Source organism: Manihot esculenta, chromosome 3, assembly GCF_001659605.2.
Source record: "Manihot esculenta cultivar AM560-2 chromosome 3, M.esculenta_v8, whole genome shotgun sequence".
Classification (NCBI taxonomy): domain Eukaryota; kingdom Viridiplantae; phylum Streptophyta; class Magnoliopsida; order Malpighiales; family Euphorbiaceae; genus Manihot; species Manihot esculenta.
Window position 1 is genome coordinate 5,484,624 of NC_035163.2, and position 18,998 is coordinate 5,503,621.

The 18,998-nt window shown below is 30.0% G+C and overlaps 2 protein-coding genes across 3 annotated transcripts; one reads left to right on the plus strand and one right to left on the minus strand.

The window, feature by feature from the left end:
* Positions 1 to 5,186: 5,186 nt before the first annotated feature.
* On the minus strand, positions 5,187 to 11,403 carry LOC110611016. The gene is made up of 10 exons (XM_021751116.2): positions 10,610 to 11,403; positions 10,012 to 10,209; positions 9,093 to 9,479; positions 8,769 to 8,832; positions 7,964 to 8,181; positions 7,755 to 7,868; positions 6,639 to 6,744; positions 6,292 to 6,503; positions 5,950 to 6,053; positions 5,187 to 5,440 (listed from the first exon to the last, which is right to left on the minus strand). The coding sequence occupies exons 1-10, from the start codon at positions 11,345 to 11,347 to the stop codon at positions 5,296 to 5,298; spliced, it is 2,286 nt and encodes a 761-aa protein (XP_021606808.1). The 5' UTR covers positions 11,348 to 11,403; the 3' UTR covers positions 5,187 to 5,295.
* A 4,698-nt stretch (positions 11,404 to 16,101) lies between these two features.
* Positions 16,102 to 17,780, plus strand: LOC110612427. 2 transcript variants are annotated; one of them, XM_021753211.2, is made up of 3 exons: positions 16,102 to 16,267; positions 16,574 to 17,356; positions 17,558 to 17,780. In XM_021753211.2, exons 1-2 carry the CDS (start codon positions 16,243 to 16,245, stop codon positions 17,305 to 17,307), a joined length of 759 nt encoding a protein of 252 aa, XP_021608903.1. In that variant the 5' UTR covers positions 16,102 to 16,242; the 3' UTR covers positions 17,308 to 17,356; positions 17,558 to 17,780. The 2 variants fall into 2 exon arrangements, with proteins under 2 accessions (XP_021608903.1, XP_021608902.1); XM_021753210.2 differs by having other exon boundaries at positions 16,106 to 16,267; positions 17,568 to 17,780.
* The last annotated feature ends 1,218 nt before the right edge of the window (positions 17,781 to 18,998 follow it).

Below are 18,998 nucleotides of genomic sequence, written 5' to 3' on the forward strand. Positions count from 1 at the left end.
GAACCAATCTTATTCGGTTTGATTTTAATTTTTAATAAATTTTTTATTTTTTACTTTTTTATTTTTAATATTTTAAAATTTAATTAAAATATTTTAATTTTAATATAATCTAATTTCTCTGTATTATTGAAAATAACATATTATTTTTACTAATCGATTCGGTTTGAATTTTTTAATTTTTTTTCGGATTAAAATCGAATCAAACCAAAATAATTGAAATTTTTAAAATTAAAAGTCAAATTAAACCAAAATGAATAAATAACCGAACTGAATTTTTAAATTAATTCGATTCGATCGATTTTTTGATTTGAACTGAATATTGCAAATTCTATCTCCTATGCTTAATCTATGTAATGATTGAATTATGAATTAACCATTAGAAATAAACTTTGAATATAATATGAAATTGTAGATAAAATAGAATATAAAATTCTATCAAATAAATATTCTATTATGATATAGATAATATTCTATTATGATTTTGATTTTATTAAATTATTTAAAATTATAGAATATTCAAATATTTAAATACTTAATGAGATTTAAATTATTGAGATATGAATTTAATATATTTTAATATTGAATTATATTATTTAGAATAATAAAAAATATAAATTAATTTAAATTTAATATTAATTTATTTAAAATAAATGAATTCAATTAAATTTTATATCTTAAATTTAATTAAAAAAATATTTTATGAATTAAATTTTCATTAACAGAATTCAATTTTTTTTTCTTATAAGAAATACATTCAAACAAAACTGTGTTGTATTGTTTGAAGAAAGTCTCCTTTTTTATTATAGAAAATAAGTTATATATAAAAATATTATCTGTAATAAAATTTGTTATAGGAAACAGATTTTATAAATAATATTTTTGAAGAAAATAATTTATTTTTTATTTAATTATAATTTAAAAATAGTAAATTTATCAACTCAAGTAAATTTTTTGAAGTCTAAAACATGATTTCATATTAAAAAATAATTTTTTTTAATGTAAAAATTATTTTCTATTTACAATTTAATTTTTATTTTAATGTGAAAAATATTTTCTATCTATTAATTTTTTAAATGCTGTAAATATTTATAAATTTTTACATATTTTCTTTTAATGCCGAAAAATATTTTGCGGTTTTAGCGTTTATTTATTTATAGAAATTTTAAATATTTTTCGATTAAATTTTGGGTCAAATAAATTCTATAATTGTGCTAAAAATTTTGACATAATTTATCACATTTGATATAATACGGTAATAGTTAAAATAAGTTATGAGCCGACATTCGATTACTTAATTATCTCTGCTACTACAAGTTAGCTTAAATAATTAAGAATAATTATTATTAGAGGCTGTGCAATTTTTGATTTTTAATTAAAAATTAAATTAAATTAAATTAAATAATTTAATTATTCAATTTATTCGGTTTATTAAGTTTAATTTTATTATTAATTTTTAAAATTTTTATTTTCGAGTCAATTCCGTCGATGAAAAGACTGAACCAGACTACCCCGCTCCGTATATAAAGAATATTACAAAACACTAGTACCATTTGTGCAGCTACCCCCTTTCTCTTCTCCATATCCTCTCCTTTCCCTCTAAGTCCCATTTGTGTATCTCTTCTCTTCTCATCCCTCAAGTTGACTAGATCTCTCCTTGTGAAGAAGAAGACAACTCATCGCCACTCATCGTTGCCGCTGCTACTCCCTTCAACAAACCCCTTCGCTACTCCCTTCGATGGACTGAAGCCCTTCCTGTGATGAATCACTGATGCTACTACTCCTTTCGACATCTGAAGCTCTTCTGCAATGAATTGCCGACGTTGCAGCTCTCCAGGTAACTTCTCTGCTACCAATATTGGATGTGTTTAGATCTATACAAAAGGCTTGAGATTGAGAGAGATTGTGCATCCAAATAGCTGCTGTTTTGTTTCCTTTTTCTTTGTTTGAGTGTTTTTTACCTTTTTCTTTTTAGGTAAACTGTTATTGATGTAATTGTCATTTTATAATAATTATTTTGCAATTACTTGAAGTGGATTGTTGAAATTATTGAATTGGTAGTGAATTTGTGTAATATTGCTTACTGATCTGTTCTGAGAAAGTGATGAAGCGCAAGCGTTTGATAATTTCGGTTCTGTCTTGGACTGAGGACCTAAAAGGAGCTCTGTCTTGCCGGCTTCAGATGGACAAAATCAGGTCCTATTCTTAGCTGCTTTAAGGGTAAGAAATGTTTCTGCTATTGGCAGTTGCCTCTTTTTCTTCTTTTTGTTGATTCTGAGTGATCTTGTAAAGAGTGGAGCTCTCGTCATCCTCAATCAGTGTTGATCTGCTCTATGAAGAAGCTGTTTCTATGACTACTAGTGGCTTGCTACCCATGAGCAATGCTCCTAGCTCAAGGGTTACGTGGTTTTCTCTTATTGGGCTTGGGTCTCTTTTCAGGCTGTCTTATAGATATCTTAGGAACTTGGCCTTATCATCAATGTGTATCATTATCGTCAAAGCTGGAGTTTGGATGGAAATGGCGCTGGAAGTTGCAATTTCTCTCTTCTTGATCCCATGATTTTCCAGCAAAATTGGCGGACAAAACTAGCCGTAAATAGAAGCCTAACAGAGATCCGCTCCCCTTTCTTGCATTGGTTGGCTGCAGGAAACGATATGAATTAGCTGGAGAATTGGCCGCCATCTCTACCATTAGCTATCGATGCGCCTGGATTCTCTCTTAATGTCGATGACGAGTGAGATAGTTAGAGCCTCAGGTGCATATGATCTGACTAAAACAGCTTACAAATTAAAAAAATAGTTTATATATTTAATAAATTATTTAAAATTATAAAATATAATAAATAAATTAAAAATATAATAATAATTAAATTAGTTATAATATTTATTTTTTTAACTTTATAAATATTATTTATTATATCATTTTGGATACTACAATTAGAGTTTGCTTCAGGAAAAAGCTTGTTTTTTTTTACTCCCTTTTTGTAAAAAAAAAAAAAAAAAATACTAGACAATATCTTGGACTTTTGAAATCTTTCAATCCAGTCCAAAGTATTTTTAAATATTTCTTTATAAAAATTAATTCATACTAAATAATAATATTTAAAGTGTATTTATAAATTATACTCCAAAAAAAAAATATAACAATTTGAAAAACAAATATTATATCGCAGATTTATTTGCTCGGAATTTGGATAAAAGGAATTAAAAGAAGAAAAGCGTACTAACAAACATGAGAAGAAACACACAAGTAATTAAGCACTGATTTTATTTTATTTTATTTTATTTTTTATGTTGTCGTTATTTATAATTTATGAGTTAAATAAATAAAAATAATGACTATAAAATTGAAGCGTAAAAAGATTTTTTTTGAAAAAGTTAGCAAAATATATATTTAGCCTTTGTAATTTAAAATTTTTGAGATCAGACAATATAAAAATATTTTTTTCTTTTAAAAATTTTATGGTATGAACTTTAATTAAACTGAAAATAATGCATGAAAAACCTAATTGGTATTGCCACTTTACCATGATACAAACAATAATAAGAATATAACAAACTGTTATAATTTTTGTCAAAGAGAGAAAGAGAGAAAATAGAGAGAAAGTTTCGGTCTGAATTTTTTTGATATTGATAGAAACGAGATTTCAATTTCAAAACCCTTTCTTTGTCACATGGTATAAATCTTTATTTTTTTTCTATATCAATGTTGTTTGAAGTTTCTTTTGCATTTAGGTTTATGTTTGTTGGTATTTACCTATCAGTCATAAGATTTCTTGTCAATATTTTTCATTTGGAAGGAGAATTGTTATTATTAATAATGACATTTCGAGAACTGCCCTGCCACGTCTAGCTGCTCTCTCTTGTTGGCTATTAAGAGGTCATGAACTTTATTGTGTCTCTTTCTTGTGAACGATGTTAGTCAGCGAAAATTTGAAGTTCAAATTTGTGGTGGTCTTTGGTTGCTTGGTTTGCTAGTTGCTGTTTGCGTGATGGTTGATTGGTGTTGGCTGTGCATGTCTCTGTTTTTATTTTCTCTTCCTTTTTTATTTTGTGGGCAATGCCGTTGATGGGGTTTCTGTGCGTCTCTCTCTCTTTGCCTGTGGCTGAGAAGGAAGCAGTGGAGGCGGTTGTTTGGGCGATACTGATCTTGGGCAGTTGGTATGAGCGATGCACTGGGCTCTAGGCTTAAATTTCCCATGATTCTATACTTGGTCCAATGAAACTTTTAATATAATAGATTTTGCATGTGAAAATAATAATAATAAAAAAAGATTTTAATCACACACAATGCCCAAATATTTACTATGATGAAGAGTGAGCTGTGGTTTATTGTGAGGACAATTATAACATTTGACTTTTTCAATTCTGTATTTAAGCGTTTGTAGGCTTTTATTAGGAAACATTCAATAGTTGAATTGAAAATAAAAAGAACATAAACATCTTGTTTCGAACAAAAGAAAATTATAAGAATTCAATTCAATATTTTATTTATTAATTTTCATCTTCAAAATAAAAGGATTTATTTTTTTAAAATTAAAAAAATTTATATATATAAAATTCAATTGAATTTTCTCTCAATTTAGCTATTAGTTGTCTCATTAGACAAATAGCTCGTTAGATTGATTCAGATTTTCTCTCAACAATTTGGATTTGGAAAGGTTTGCAAGGCTGTGAGAGATAATTATACTGAAACAATATCAATATGCTTGAGATGCAATTTGCTGACAAGCAAAACCTTTCATCATCCACTTTATAAGATCATTTTTCGAATTTAATTCTTTTTAATTTAAAAATTTTCATTTTTGAAAAAATGAAATATTGCTTGCTATTATAAGAATTCACTTAAATCTTATTTGATTAAAATAAATTATTTCTAAAAAATTAAAATTTTCAAGAGATAACTTAAGAAGAGCAAGTTACTTCCCTATAATAAAAGGAAGAAGAATTTTCACTTTTTAAGAAATCAAATAATAATCGAATTTAACACTTTCAATGAATTTAAAGTTTTTTTATTAAATTATTTCAAACAAACAAAATCTTAACTCTTTTGATGTTATTATAATTCCATAACACCAACAACTGTGCTATAATCACATTTTTCATCTCTAATTTAACACAATGCTATTTCATCCTTGGAATATACAATCTGTAGGGTCCTGAAACCTGACTATCACAAGATATACCATACAGATGAATGTAGCAGATAACTGCCTTCTTTCTCTTTAGAAATTAGAAGCATGGCGTTTCAACCAAAGACAAGGGTTTTTTACAGCTTGAAGACTTGAAGTGAATCAATCAAGATAACAGAAGGGAAACCATGGAATCAGCAGAATTTGGTCCATCATTATTCACACTTGGTATTATTTTTTCAGGAGATACTAACTTCACAAACTCTTTAAGCTCTGTAAAACTGCAATGTTCGCTATAAGGAACTTCATACCTGTTACACGTTAAAGCAAATTAATGGTTGGCTATATGGTTTTTGATAGAGGGTTCTGTTTTATGAAGAAAATAGATATTTTTAAGTATCTACATTTAAAAATTATTCAAAGTTTTCTACAAGGATGGGCTATTATTTAGTTCTATGACACTGTAAAACTAACTTATTAATCTCTATATTTTAAAAAATATATTAAAATATATTTAGTATATTAAAAAGTCTATTAATTAGTCTCTCATTTTAAAATTTACTAATAAATCACTCTGTATAATAGGTATTTTAGATTTTTTTTATTATATTTAATAAATATAAAATTAACGAAAAAATTAATTAATAAACTTTTTAAAACGTCTGTAATGTTTTAATGCATTTTTCAAAATAAAGAGATTAATTAGTGAGTTTTGACATAGTAGAAATAATAAATAATTATTTTCCTTTTTTTAAAGATGAATAGGTAATTAGATCATTTCATACAACCCGTGAGATTATGAGACAGACTAGGATTTTACCTTATGATTGTTCCTTGTTGCCACCTTCTACCTGGGGACTTCTTCTTCCCTTTACCAAATGTCCAGCCAGTTGGCGAGAAGGCAACTATAAGACTGAATCGACCCTGAACAAAGGAGAAAATTTCTCAGTTCAATAGCTAAAATAATACCAGCTCAATTTATTTACAAAATTTGCTGTTTCATGTCCTGTCTCAATAGTGAATTAACTCGGTCATTTCATAACAGATTTAAATCGTCAAAGTCCAGTTCCAGAGAAATCAGATTTTACTTCAGCATCAAAGTCAAATTGAAAGGTAATTTTGAAATTCGATTATTCAAAACAAGCATGAAGAATGTACTCACCGCATATTGATTGGATATATGTTTTAGTCTTTTGAAGCTCGCTAGTGTCCACATAGGCACCACATGAATTTGGCTTTCCTGTTCATTTAATGTGAACCACTGCATATCTTCCTTCGAGAACCCTAAGCATTCTAATAGACGGAACTTTGCCGCTGTAACATGAACCTTTCTACGAAGTAAGCGAGCAACCTCCAAGAACAGTCTTTCCTTTCCTTTTGCAAGAAAATAGTAATGATGAACAAAAAATGAGAGGTGGCATGTGGGATGGAGAGAGAGATAAAGATAAGGATTCAGAGAGAGAGATATAGAGAGTTTTGGGAGGGGGGAGAGAGGAAGTGAGAACTTACCAATAGTGTAGCTTCCAATTAGAAAAAGAGTTTTGGGGTTGAAAGATTCAGCTTGGATGGCCTCAATGACAAACTGTATTACAGCCTCCTGCTTTGGAAAGTCATACTGCAATAAATCATGGTATAATATTAACTTCAATCACCAATACCATACAGATTTTCATCTGAAATAAATTGAATGTGAGCTGATGCTCTTTGGTTAAAGGAAAAAAAAATGAGGATGAGTGATGCAGAATTACCTATTGCTAAGCTTTTGTATTTTATATTTTATTTTGACGAGAAGCTTAGAGCTAGGAGCAAGTCACTAAACTTCATAAAGTGCGCTGTAACCTTTTTTTAGTTTCAACAGTGCAGACACTGGTGAGGAAAATCATGCTAGATTTAGGAGCTTCATCTGAAATTAGAGCTTTCACATCTTTCTCTATTTCTTCCTTGCTTTATCCTATATGCCACCAGAACTGTCTGTGGGCTTATAGTTGATGCCAGTCTTAAATTTAAATTAGGTCTAATTCAGCCAAAAAATTGCTAGGTTAAGAGGCAAAGGTGTCTAAGTACCCTGTTCCAAATCAGTTTGGAATTCAACACACCCTACTCGGTTTGGATTCAACACACCCCTACGCTTACTTTCAAAGGGAGGAGTGCCTAAAATTTTTATAAAAAGCAAGTTACCAATGTGAGATTCAACACATTCCCACACGCCCAAGATTACACCGGAACGTAACATATTTATGGGAAATTTAACATAAGTGGAAACTCTGATACGATATTAAATTTGATTCAAGTCTAACTTACCCTAAATTAGCTCAAGAGATAATTACCTTATTCCAAACTAACGTGCGATTCAACATTAGGTTTCTAAAAATACAATTAAAAAAAACTCTACCTTTTGTGGTAGATTTTGCTTCACTATCAGGTTTCTAAAACTGTGCAAACTTCCTAGTGGACCTAGGACTGTTGACTCCCATTCGTAAGCTTCAGCTCCAAGGGAGGAAAGTTTCTAACATAAAGATCCATAATTGGCCGAGTGAAATGTAATTAGGTGGACTTATTATTTTTTCTATTTTGCAGCAGAGTTCCTAGGAAAGAGGAACTGCAATTACTCAAATGCAGAATCACCTTGGGATTGCAGTATGTGGTATCAAGGATGAGAGTGTGGATGCGACACATTTGTAAAGCAGTCATGCTTGCCATCTCCTCACAAAAGCGAAAATCTCCCGTGTGTAAAACTGCCTATACATTTACATCAATTTTGGGATTAATCTCAAAAATGATAATTAAGAACCACAACATGTTACAATGTCTTAAGAATAGAATATGAAACATACCTTATCATTGGGAGGTTCGAAGAGTATGATGATGGAACCTGGGCAGTGGTTTGCATCCAAGCATGTCACTTTAACACCAGCAATATTGATGGTCTGGTTGAGAGGTAAAATTTGTAATTTATCCCAAGGAATCCCAATCTTCATATTTACAAGTCTTGCTGTGATCATGGAGCAATAAATCTTCCCATGGCAGAAGGACCTTGTTAACCCTTGATAATCTGTGAAAACAATCACGAAATATTTTCCCTCAGAATTGCCAAGCTTTTAGCTTTTAGCTTTAAATGCATTGCTTTGAAATTACATACAGACAGGGAAGTGCACCCTACTTGTGGTTTCCCTTGAGAAAAATGAATTAGTTTATTTATTTCATAGTAATTTATTGAAAATCAATTCACAATCTGAAAACAGGAGACGAAATAATTAACTATTAGAACTTGAAATTTAGTTTAATAGTTGATTTGTTGGGCATTTGAATGGCATTAATTTTGCAAGCTAAGCCCCTACTTCCCTTGACACATGCGGTACAATTAGAGAAGAGAAGCCACAATCTTAAATTAAGATAAAATGTTTACGCCAAGGAAATTATGATACAGGCAATGTTAGACTGAAACTTATGCAGAAGCCTCAGAATTTTTTAATCAGAACAAATTGAGCCAATAAAACAAAAAGCAAAAGAAAAAAGGAAAAATTGAATGTCAACTAACATGACAAAGGGAAAAAATTACTTTGAAATAGGAATTTCCTAGTTTTGATATGGATATCAAGATAAAGATAACTAAAGCAGGATGAACATAGATGAACTTACGATCCATATGGAAGTGCGTAAGAAACCAATGGATACAATCTCCTCTAAGATATTTGAAAGCATCCTGCAGAAATATAATTTGAATGAAATAAATAATACAACCAGAAACATCATGAATAGAGGGAAAAGCAATAAGATAATCATTAGCTTCACTTTTGAGTATAGCATCACAATTAAAACCATTCTAAGTGGATCTGTATAATTAATTATAATGTATAAAGCTAGTAGAGCAACTTCTTATAAAATAGAAGAGGCAAAATGTTAAGCACAATTTCCATGAAAATTTGTATTAACTAAGAGATGAAAGGTCAATAGACTCATTACCACCCGAAATGGTGTCCCTGGTATGGTGCACCACAAGGGAATATCTTTGAGTTTTCGATTGTTTACTGGGTTGGTTTTTTTCAAACGTTTATGAACATGGTCCGGATGACTCTTTCCTAGTTCTTGCCTTTCTGTAGAGATGCTGCCAGTTTTCTTCCTAACATTGGCAGAAACACGAAAATAATTTGTGATCAAGTTGTTTGCAGTTGGTTTACTAGTTTCATTGCCAATAACTTTGGAAGCCCCTACTTGCATCCCTGCTTCATGGACGCTACATGATCCAACTTCCGCAGAGGCATGTGTATTACATCCTTTTTTAAGCTCAGCGAGAGCATGCAAAATCTTCTTCCTGGGACCTAGTGCAGTAATGCCTATGCTGAAGAGATCCTGCAAAGTATTGAAAATTGACCATTTATTAAGTGGTATTCATTTCAAGTGAAAGAAATAGCAATATAATGGAAAATTACAAGAGAAAAGAAAGCATGAGATTCCCAAATAGCATTTATGCCTGCACACTAAACAGAAAACACATAAGACAGATGTTCAAGAATTTTGATCCGTAGTTTATCCGACTAGGTGCACCCTCCTTCCCTAATCACTTGCACTTCTAATGACCAAGAGCAGTCAATTACCCTACTCATAAAAGAGTTGTTGGCCCATGGATTGATTCTAGGTTGTAATTTTCTTTGGCACTCACCTTCAATTGCCACTCACCCGGTTAAACAATCAACAATTTCTTGTTTTCAACCAATTGGGCAGGGTAAAAAGCAAACACATGCCAGATGTAATTTAACATTTCAAACTTAATATTTAACCATACAACTAGACAGATTAAAATGAATATAGTGAGTGAAGCAGTAGGTTTCTAGAAGTTGAATTTGATTGAGAACAAATTATCAAATTTTATATTTAATCATACCTCTTCCGTAAGCCACTTTAAGGAGTCCCAATCAATCTCTTCCCGAACAAAAGCTTCCTCATATCTTTCTAGACCCAAATTTCGTAGCCAGCAGTTAATTACAGGGGGAACATCAACAACTTGGCCAGGAGAATGAACAAGATCATCAACAGCTTGTGGTGCAAAGTCACTTCCCCTGTCACTGTTTGCTGGCGCAACCTACAGGGATTATGCATTAATCAATCAAGTCACAGATCACACTTTATATCAAAAAAGCGCTGCAGAAAATCCTTAAGCCTTTCGAAGCTACCAGTAGCTAAAGCTATATTGATTCCATTCTGTAATTTTTTCTAGGCGGCGGTTAGTGAAACAGCTATTTCGCACATAATGAACACCATAAAGTATTCTTTACACCATCTCATAGCCAACAAGCAAAATGTTTAGTCACTCTTGATCTGGCAAAGAGAAAGTATAGAAGAACTGAAGTCTAAATCCATCAAATCTCAACTACCCAAGACAACCATATTTATTAAAAGATTAACTAAAAACACCAAATAAATCAATAACATGACAAAGAAAAAGGCAGATTTGGGGGAGTGGAGGGGGAGATAAAGCTTACTTCTTGAGCATTTTTCTCCTCTTTGTCAAGACAATCATTAGTGTGAACTAGTCTAGATTCCTCGCTCAGATCCGAAATGTCAATTCCGCAAAGTGGGCACTGAACCAAACAACCCCCATGATCCGCACCACTGATACACTTGTTTTCCTCACTTGTATCATCAGTACACAACTTAATTAGAACGTCTATGTCACCATATTCGTGGAAATCCTCTAACCCATCAGCTTCATTCAATCCCTGACCTACGGGATTGACTCCAGAATCTACTCCCGACCTAATAAGCCTAGCTTCTATCGAATTGCACAAGTAGCCCGTATTCACCTCCAGTCCCTCCTTCCTCTTAACACTCTCAGTTTCAAAACTTTTCGCTTGAAATTGCTCATCTTCGTTGACATCATTGTTTTTATGACTGCAATCAATGCTCGAATCTATCAAATCCAAGCTGCAATTCTGGTATAAGTTGAACTCCTCGTCGGTAACAGATGGCGTTTTATTATTCGGTAGAGATCTGGTGGAAGGGACATTCTCCTTGCCGGGATTGGTGGATCGCTTGGGCTTTTTGGGCGGCCGGCGGCAATTGTTGGAGGGTTTGAGGGGTTGTCTGGAAGTTGAAGCAATAGTGAAAGCTTGTGATTGTGAGAGAGGGATTTGGAAATCGTCGTCGTCATCGTGATGGTGTGGGATTGAGTTTGCGAGAGAGAGAGAAAGAGGCTGAGATGCGTTGATCTTTGACGGCATATTTGGAGGTTTGGTGCTCTCGACTGCTCGTGTCTGTTCGGTGAAGACAATGGAGGGAAAGCGGACTATTTCAAATTATTTTAGGCTGTCGTTTTCTTCATGAACCATGCCATCCTGAGAGATAAACGGCAGGTCGTTTCCTTTGTCTTACACTAAGAGTTATGGTAAGCAATAGAAATGATATAAAATAAAGTTCTATTACATAATATTAATTAATAAAAAATACCATATAAATGAATTTTTCATGTAATTAATATTTATTATAGTCAACCATCATTTTATTCAAAATAAAATATTTCTACTTGATTGTAAAAATAATTTAAATTTTATAAAAATTATAAAAATTAATTAATATATTATAAATTAATTACTTAAATTTATTTATTCTGTACCATTAAAGTTTAACCATTAGATTTAATAAAAATATTATTAGTATAAAAATTAATATTTTAATATAATTTAAATAAATAATTATTTCATCCGCTCATTTTTAATAAATATATTATAAATTAATTTTTTAATTTATTTAATTTTTAATTTTAATTCAATTTACTTATAATTGATATATTTCTAATAGCCTATTGCTATACAAGTACAGTTTTTTGTGTAGTTATTGACTATAAATGCTATGATAACAATATCACTAGTGAATTAAGAATTATAATTCTCATAATTTGAAAAATTAATTATATTTGTTATATTTACTTTAATAGAATTAAAAATTAATAATCAGTTCAATTAATAAAAAATGACTAATTTCAAATTAATTTATAACTACAATTTGTGTAATAAATTTATTCATTTTAAATTTATTAAACTGATTATTCGGTCTAATTAAAATGAATATAATAAATATATTTAATTTTTTAAATAGTGAGAATAGTATTATGATATAAAAAAAAATTAAAAAGTGAGTTATTGATTCCTAAAAATATATTATTCAAAATTATAAATAAATCAAATTAAAATTAAAAAATAAATTTAAATATATTTATTATAAAAAGTTAGGATATAATTATTAAAATTCGTAAAATTTAAAATTATTTAACTATTATTAGTTATATCAAAATATTATTATCAGATATATCAAAATATTAATTTTATTTGTGCCAAGTAAGATGATAATATAATACTTTTGTTAAAAGTAACGGTTAGTAGAATATAAATAAATTGAATTGTTTATTATAAAGTATATTAATTAATTTTATAATTTGAAATATATTTATTATCGTACACATAATTTAGTTTTTTTTTATCATTATCTCAAAAGAATATTTTATATATTTTAGATATTTTAAGATGTATGAATAATAAAAATTTAAATAATTTTTAAATAAAATAAATAAATAATACCTATTGTACATGTATCAAAATTATTTAAAAAATTAAATATTGATTACCATTATTACAAATAGAAATTGATTATAGTTGCAATAAATTTAAAAAATAAATTTTATTATATAAAATTAAAAATTTTAGCTATAATTATAATTAAATATAAATTTTGACCTTTCAAACCTACTACACCTTTAAAAAATTTAAAATTAAAACGTTTAAATTATAATAAAAACCTTAAATATTAAGTGTATATTACTCAATTGACTTTTTTAAAAAAATAAAAAAAGATATTAGTTTTCTTTTAAAAAAAAAATCATGATTAAGTTATGGAAATTATAAATTTTTTTTTACATACATTTAATGATACAAGCAACATTTACATTTTAGAGGTAAACATAATATTTATAAATTTTTTTTTTTAAAATGAGAAATCAGAAATTTAATAAGTAAAATTTGAGATCTTTTATATTTATTCAGATGCATTTTACTAAATCTGTGAGTACATTTATATTTAGAGTTTAAACTCAATATAAATATTTAGAGATCCACATATTTATTAACTCAATATTTATATTTAATAAAAATAAAATATATATTTAAAAAATTTAAATTCAGTAAAATTATATTAAACAAATTAATATAATTAAGTTTAGTAAAATATAATTTTAATTTATTAAATTTAAATATATTAAATTATTATTTACTTAGATTGGTAAAAAAACAATTTCCTAACTTTTTTTTTTTAAAAAAAAAACTAAACATAGTCATTCATTCAAAATAAACTCACATTTAAGAACCTCATTTAAATGTAGCCTACCTGTCTCTTCAGCACTACTTGCATCATGATTTTTATATCATTTAATAAAAAAATATATTTTTTCTATCTCATAATTTTTATTCACTTTATTTTTTTATATATATTAAAAAAATATAATTTTTTTATTAATTTTCCAATTATATCAATCTTAGGGAAGGTTGAATTCTACAAACAGCTCATGGGGAAGGTTGACCAAAGATGTTCATCAATTGATCCTGACATTATTAGAGGAGGACCTGTTTTGGCCAAGGAGGAGGCTAAAACTTAAGCACCTATGCTTTGCAGATGACCTATTCCTTTGTTGCCATGGTGATAAGGACTCTGCAGAGGTTATAGGTAATGCTTTGAGACATTTTGCTGAGGTATCTAGGCTATAGGCGTATGATATTACAAGCTATGCATACTTTGTTAGAGTACAGAACTCAACTAAAGGTCAAATTCTTCAGGCTCTAAACTTCAAGGAAAGGACACTACCAGTGACTTACCTAGGTGTTTCCTTAGTCTCCACCAACATCAAGAAGGAGCACTGTAGAAGTTTAATTGAAAGAATCACTGAATTGCATATTGACCCCATAGGCAATTATCATATGCTGGGAGGCTGCAGCTCATCAACTCTATGCTTAGAAGCTCACATATATACTGGTGTTGTATCTTCATGCTGCCTAAAGCTGTAGTAAGAGAAGTAGATAGAAGATATAGAAACTTTCTATGGATGGGTGCTGCGGATGGAGGAAAGAAGGGTGTGGTTGCATGGGGCAAAGTTTGCAGACCTAAGGAAGAGGGAGGCTTATGAATAAAGGAAGTTATGGCATGAAACAAAGCAGCAATTGGCAAACAAGTGTGGGATTTGGTGGCTGTAAAATCATCTCTCTGGGCTAAATGGATGATACAAAATAAATTGAGAAACATGAGCTTTTGGGGTCTACCTAAGCCGGTGGAAGTTAGCTGGTCTTGCAGACACCTGCTGAACATAAGGGACTCAATTAAAGAAGTGTGAGATAGAAAGGGAAGTATATAGATGGAGAAGGGTGGTGAGTTTGATGACGAGGAAAGCAACTGGAAAGTCCCTGAAGGCAAAAATCAGAACGGTAGTCTTTGCTACAGCCATATATTATGTCTAGCAGGAAAGGAATTTGGTAGTTTTTCAATAAGAGAGCTTTAATACCAGAAGAGTAATATCGAATATTAGTATGTGTGTGAAATTGAAACTGATGGAACAAAGGAATATGCACTATGACTGGAGTAAATGGAATTACAACTAGGCTACTGCTCTTTCTGGGTTGAAAGAGTGTTGTGGTTCTTGATCTAAGGTTTTCCTAGGCGGGTGCAAATATGGTTATATAATCTGCTCTCATTGCTTTTAACTCAGACTTAGGGTGACTCATTTCTATTGATATATGGCTGGTCTGGAGGGAGCTGCACGTTTTGACATAGAGCTATGTGACATAGGGATGGGTCCTGTGTGCTATGTATTCAGATATGGGTAAGCTGGGTATGATCTGGGTCTTGTTGAATTGCCTATGTGATATGAAAAGAAGATGCATTTTTTGGTTGCCTGCTACTGTTAGACTTGATTGGGATGAGAGTTAGATGGATGTTTGGTTAATCTGATGTTGTACTGAGTTTGAGTATTGTGTTTTCTTGCATTTGGATAACTGTTGTTTTTGAAATTCCTAGTGTAAAGCAAGTGGTAAGATGTTCAGCATATTGATATGCTGACGAAGCTTGACCCGCTGAGTACTCTGCCTAATATTCGGTTTAAATCGAAAAAATCGATCGAATCGAATTAATTTAAAAATTCAATTCGATTTTTTATTCATTTCAGTTTGGTTTATTTTTTAATTTTAAAAATTTCGGTTATTTCGGTTCAGTTCGATTTTGATCAGAAAAAAATCAAAAAAATCAAATCGAACTGATTAGTGATAATAATATGTTATTTTCAATAATATTGAGAAATTAAATCATATTAAAATATTTTAATTAAATTTTAAAATATTAAAAATAAAGTGTAAAAATAAAAATTTATTAAAAATTGAAACCGATTAAATTAAACCGAATCGAATCGAATCAGACCGGTTCGATTCGATTTAGTTTCTGACCAAAATCAATTCGGTTTGATTTTCATAAATACTAAAATTTCAATTTTCGATTTATTCAGTTCAGTTGGATTTTAAACCGAACCGATCGCCCACCCCAACTCTGTGGTGGTAATGTGCCTTTGTTAATGCGATGGTGTTGAGCTCCAGCAAATGGTAATGAGTATGGTTAGGAATTTTAGTATGTAGATTGATCTGCAATCCATTTTTGGGGATGAGTGTATTATAAGCTAAGCTTTTGTTTATACAGTGAATCTTCAGTGATTTTGGCAATAAATAATTAAAAAATATTTTGAAATATTTTATGGAAAATAAAATAAAATAAAATTATAATAGTAATTTATATGTTATTAGTGTTTAAAAAAGAGAAATCAACCATAATTTTGAAATAATAAAAAAAAATATAAAAAAAAAATTATAGTAGGGATGAAGTATTAATTTAAATTTAAATCCCATAATTTTAGCAAAAATCTCAACAATTCAGGAATAATCGTAACCTTGTCGATAACGCAACGCACTTGATTGAGGACACGCGACCCCACCATTACCCTTATATATAGCTGCGGCTTCTTTGCGGAGTAAAACGAAGAGCCACAGGCCAGAATTGCGAGAAGGCTGCATGCTTCTAACTTTGTCATCATAGGATGGGTGATTTAATTGCTGAAGAAGGTATAATGATCTGATTTTGCTTACTTCTGAATATTATAAGATGTAATAATTGAATTAATTCACGAGCAATTAGGTTTTAATTCGGACTACAGTGATTATTTTTTAAAAAAATCGTGAAATCTGTAACCAAGTAGACTTCTGTTCTATCCGAGCAACAAATTTTTGCAGAGAGTTTTTGTTTTTGAATGCCATTCGAAAATTATTTTCTATTTCCTCAGTATATTATGATACCCCTTTTTGTTCTATACTTATTGCTGTGATGAATGTTTGTGAGCTTGTTTGGACTTCAATTTGTTCTTTTTGCAGCGAAATTGCAAGCAATGTATGTAGATTCTGAAATGGAGCATTTAGATCATCTGAATTATGAGAGTTGGATAACTTGGAAATTTAAAATCCAATTAATCCTCAATTTACAAGGCTTGGGTTTTGCTCTTAAGGTAGACAAACCTAGTGAGCCTACTGACTCGAGCTCAGCTGAAGAGAAGGCTAAATATGAAAATTGGAAGAGGAGTAATTACTTAAGCCTTTTGCTTATGAAGAGCAAGATGGCCAATTACATTTACTCAATTTTGTCATCACGTACAAAAAAATCTAACAATGCTAAACAAATTTTTGATGCATTGAAAGAATTGATCATGAATGGTGAAAGGACTCGTGCCCCTTCAATGTTAAAGGAGTTAATGACAATGAGGTATGATGGCCAAGGTGATGTGTGTCAACACCTTCTCAAAATGGACAATCTTGCAGGGCGATTGCGAGATGTGGATGTTGTTCTTCCTGAGTATTTGATTAATCAACTGGCCCTTGATTCTCTCCCTTCACAGTTTGCTCCTGTCCGATTGGCATATATTACCCAAGATGAGAAATGGGAATTCAATAGACTTATAAGAAGTTGCAGAGATCTTGAGGGATTAATTTCTTTGCGTGATAAAAGAGGGAGTACAGAAGAAAATGAGAATGAGAGTGGTCATGGAAAGGGTATTAATTATCAGAAAAGGAGAAATATAAGTGTTTCTCTTGTGGGAAGAAGGGGCACATAGCTAAGAATTGCAGGGAAGCCTCCAACTGAATTATGGCCTGGCAATGAAGGTAATTTGCTGAACATTTGTTTTCTTTTTTTAATTTTTTTTACTAGAAATACTTGCTAAATGTGTTCCCTTGACTGCCCAAGGCACAAACAAATGACATGGTAGTATGACTAAAGCTAGAATTGCATTTTATTTGAAGGGTTGGAATTGATCTGAATAAGATGTCACTGATTATTTGTTTTACTTTTGAATTGAATTTGAGGATAATGAAGAGTTTTGGACATGAAAAGAAGAAGAGGAAGTTAGTTGTATTACCATTTACCAGCAACCATGCAGCGGCTGACTATGGAGTCAAGGAGAGAGGATGGATTATTTTGGCTAGTAGTCAGCATTAAAATTCAGAGCAGTTGATTACTTTCCTCCTTTCTCTTCGTTACTGCTTAGTTTCTACCTATAACGGATTTATGAGTACCTTTATTTTGTACTCATGGTTTTACTAAAACATATGATTTATGTTCAACAAAATAGAAAATGTAGGTTGATATAGTTATAAAAATTGTGAATAAGGAAATGAAATATAACAATATATTTATATTTGTGGTAATGAAGTTTTTATTGTAATTATACTTTTATAAACTAAATTTAGTGTTAAATGAATTAATAAGTCATTTTAGATACTAATTCCAATTTCTTATTTTGGAGATAAATGTCTCTAAAAATTAGTTTCAAGAGAAAGTGTACTTTAGTTATATGTACTTTTGTGCTTATACGCTTGATATCATCCTTGTAAAAAGACATGTTGACATCATCGCCACATCATCACTTGTAAAAGGTATGCTGACATCATTGCCATATCATCAGCCTTTTTTTTTTAATGACTAAGTGTAAAAGTTTAAAAGTACAAGTTTTTGAATTGCAAATAAAACAAAGTTAAGTTTCAATCTTAATGGTAAAAGTTACAAAGTGTGTAACTTGTAAAATGAATGAAAAAATTAAGAAAATATGGAAGAGAGCAAGAGAGAGGAAGAAAAGAGAGAGACATAGTGAGATAAAGAGGGAGAAAGAGACAATTGTAAGAGATAAAATCTCTCTCTGCTCTTATACCTCTCTTTTACTTTATTTTTCTGTCAAAAAATTTTATTTATTCTTACGAATAAATGTTAGGAGAAGAGAGTTGAATAGAAATATTATAAGACTATCTCACTACTCTCTCTCTTCTCTCCCTCTCTCACTCTTCTCCTTATTTTTTTTATTTTCTTCATTTTTTTTGAAAATTATACACTTTTATCGTTAAGGTTGAGATTTTATTTTATTTGCAATTCAAGATATATACTTTTAAATTTTTACACTTAGATTATAAAGAAAAATATTGATGATGCGGCAATGATACGAGTATATATCGTTGGCCACTAAATTCTCAAATTGCTAATAATAAACTCTAAAATATAATGAAAGTTACTTTAATCCCTATTATAACTAAAATATATTTTGTAAAATAAAATAAATTTCATTGCAAATAAATTAAAGAAAAAAATAAAAATTAATTAATTTATCTCTTAATTTTGAAAAAGTAAAAAGTTTATTTTAAAAAAAATAATTTCATTAGAAAAGGTGTAAGGCTAAATTATAAGAAAGTCGTATTAAGAGAAATAAATTTTAAGGCTTTAAAAGAAAAAAAAAAATAACTGAAACCCAAAAAAATC

What these genes read in the sequence shown, in the direction of transcription:
- LOC110611016 (XM_021751116.2), bottom strand. Translation starts at nt 11,347, where the DNA reads ATGCCGTCAAAGATCAACGCATCTCAGCCTCTTTCTCTCTCTCTCGCA. An exon ending in AGGAGAAAAATGCTCAAGAA is followed by an intron (nt 10,210 to 10,609) that starts GTAAGCTTTATC and finishes TAATCCCTGTAG; the next exon opens with GTTGCGCCAGCAAACAGTGA. An exon ending in AATTGGAAGCTACACTATTG is followed by an intron (nt 6,504 to 6,638) that starts GTAAGTTCTCAC and finishes TTCTTGCAAAAG; the next exon opens with GAAAGGAAAGACTGTTCTTG.
- LOC110612427 (XM_021753211.2), top strand. Translation starts at nt 16,243, where the DNA reads ATGGGTGATTTAATTGCTGAAGAAG. An exon ending in TGATTTAATTGCTGAAGAAG is followed by an intron (nt 16,268 to 16,573) that starts GTATAATGATCT and finishes TTCTTTTTGCAG; the next exon opens with CGAAATTGCAAGCAATGTAT.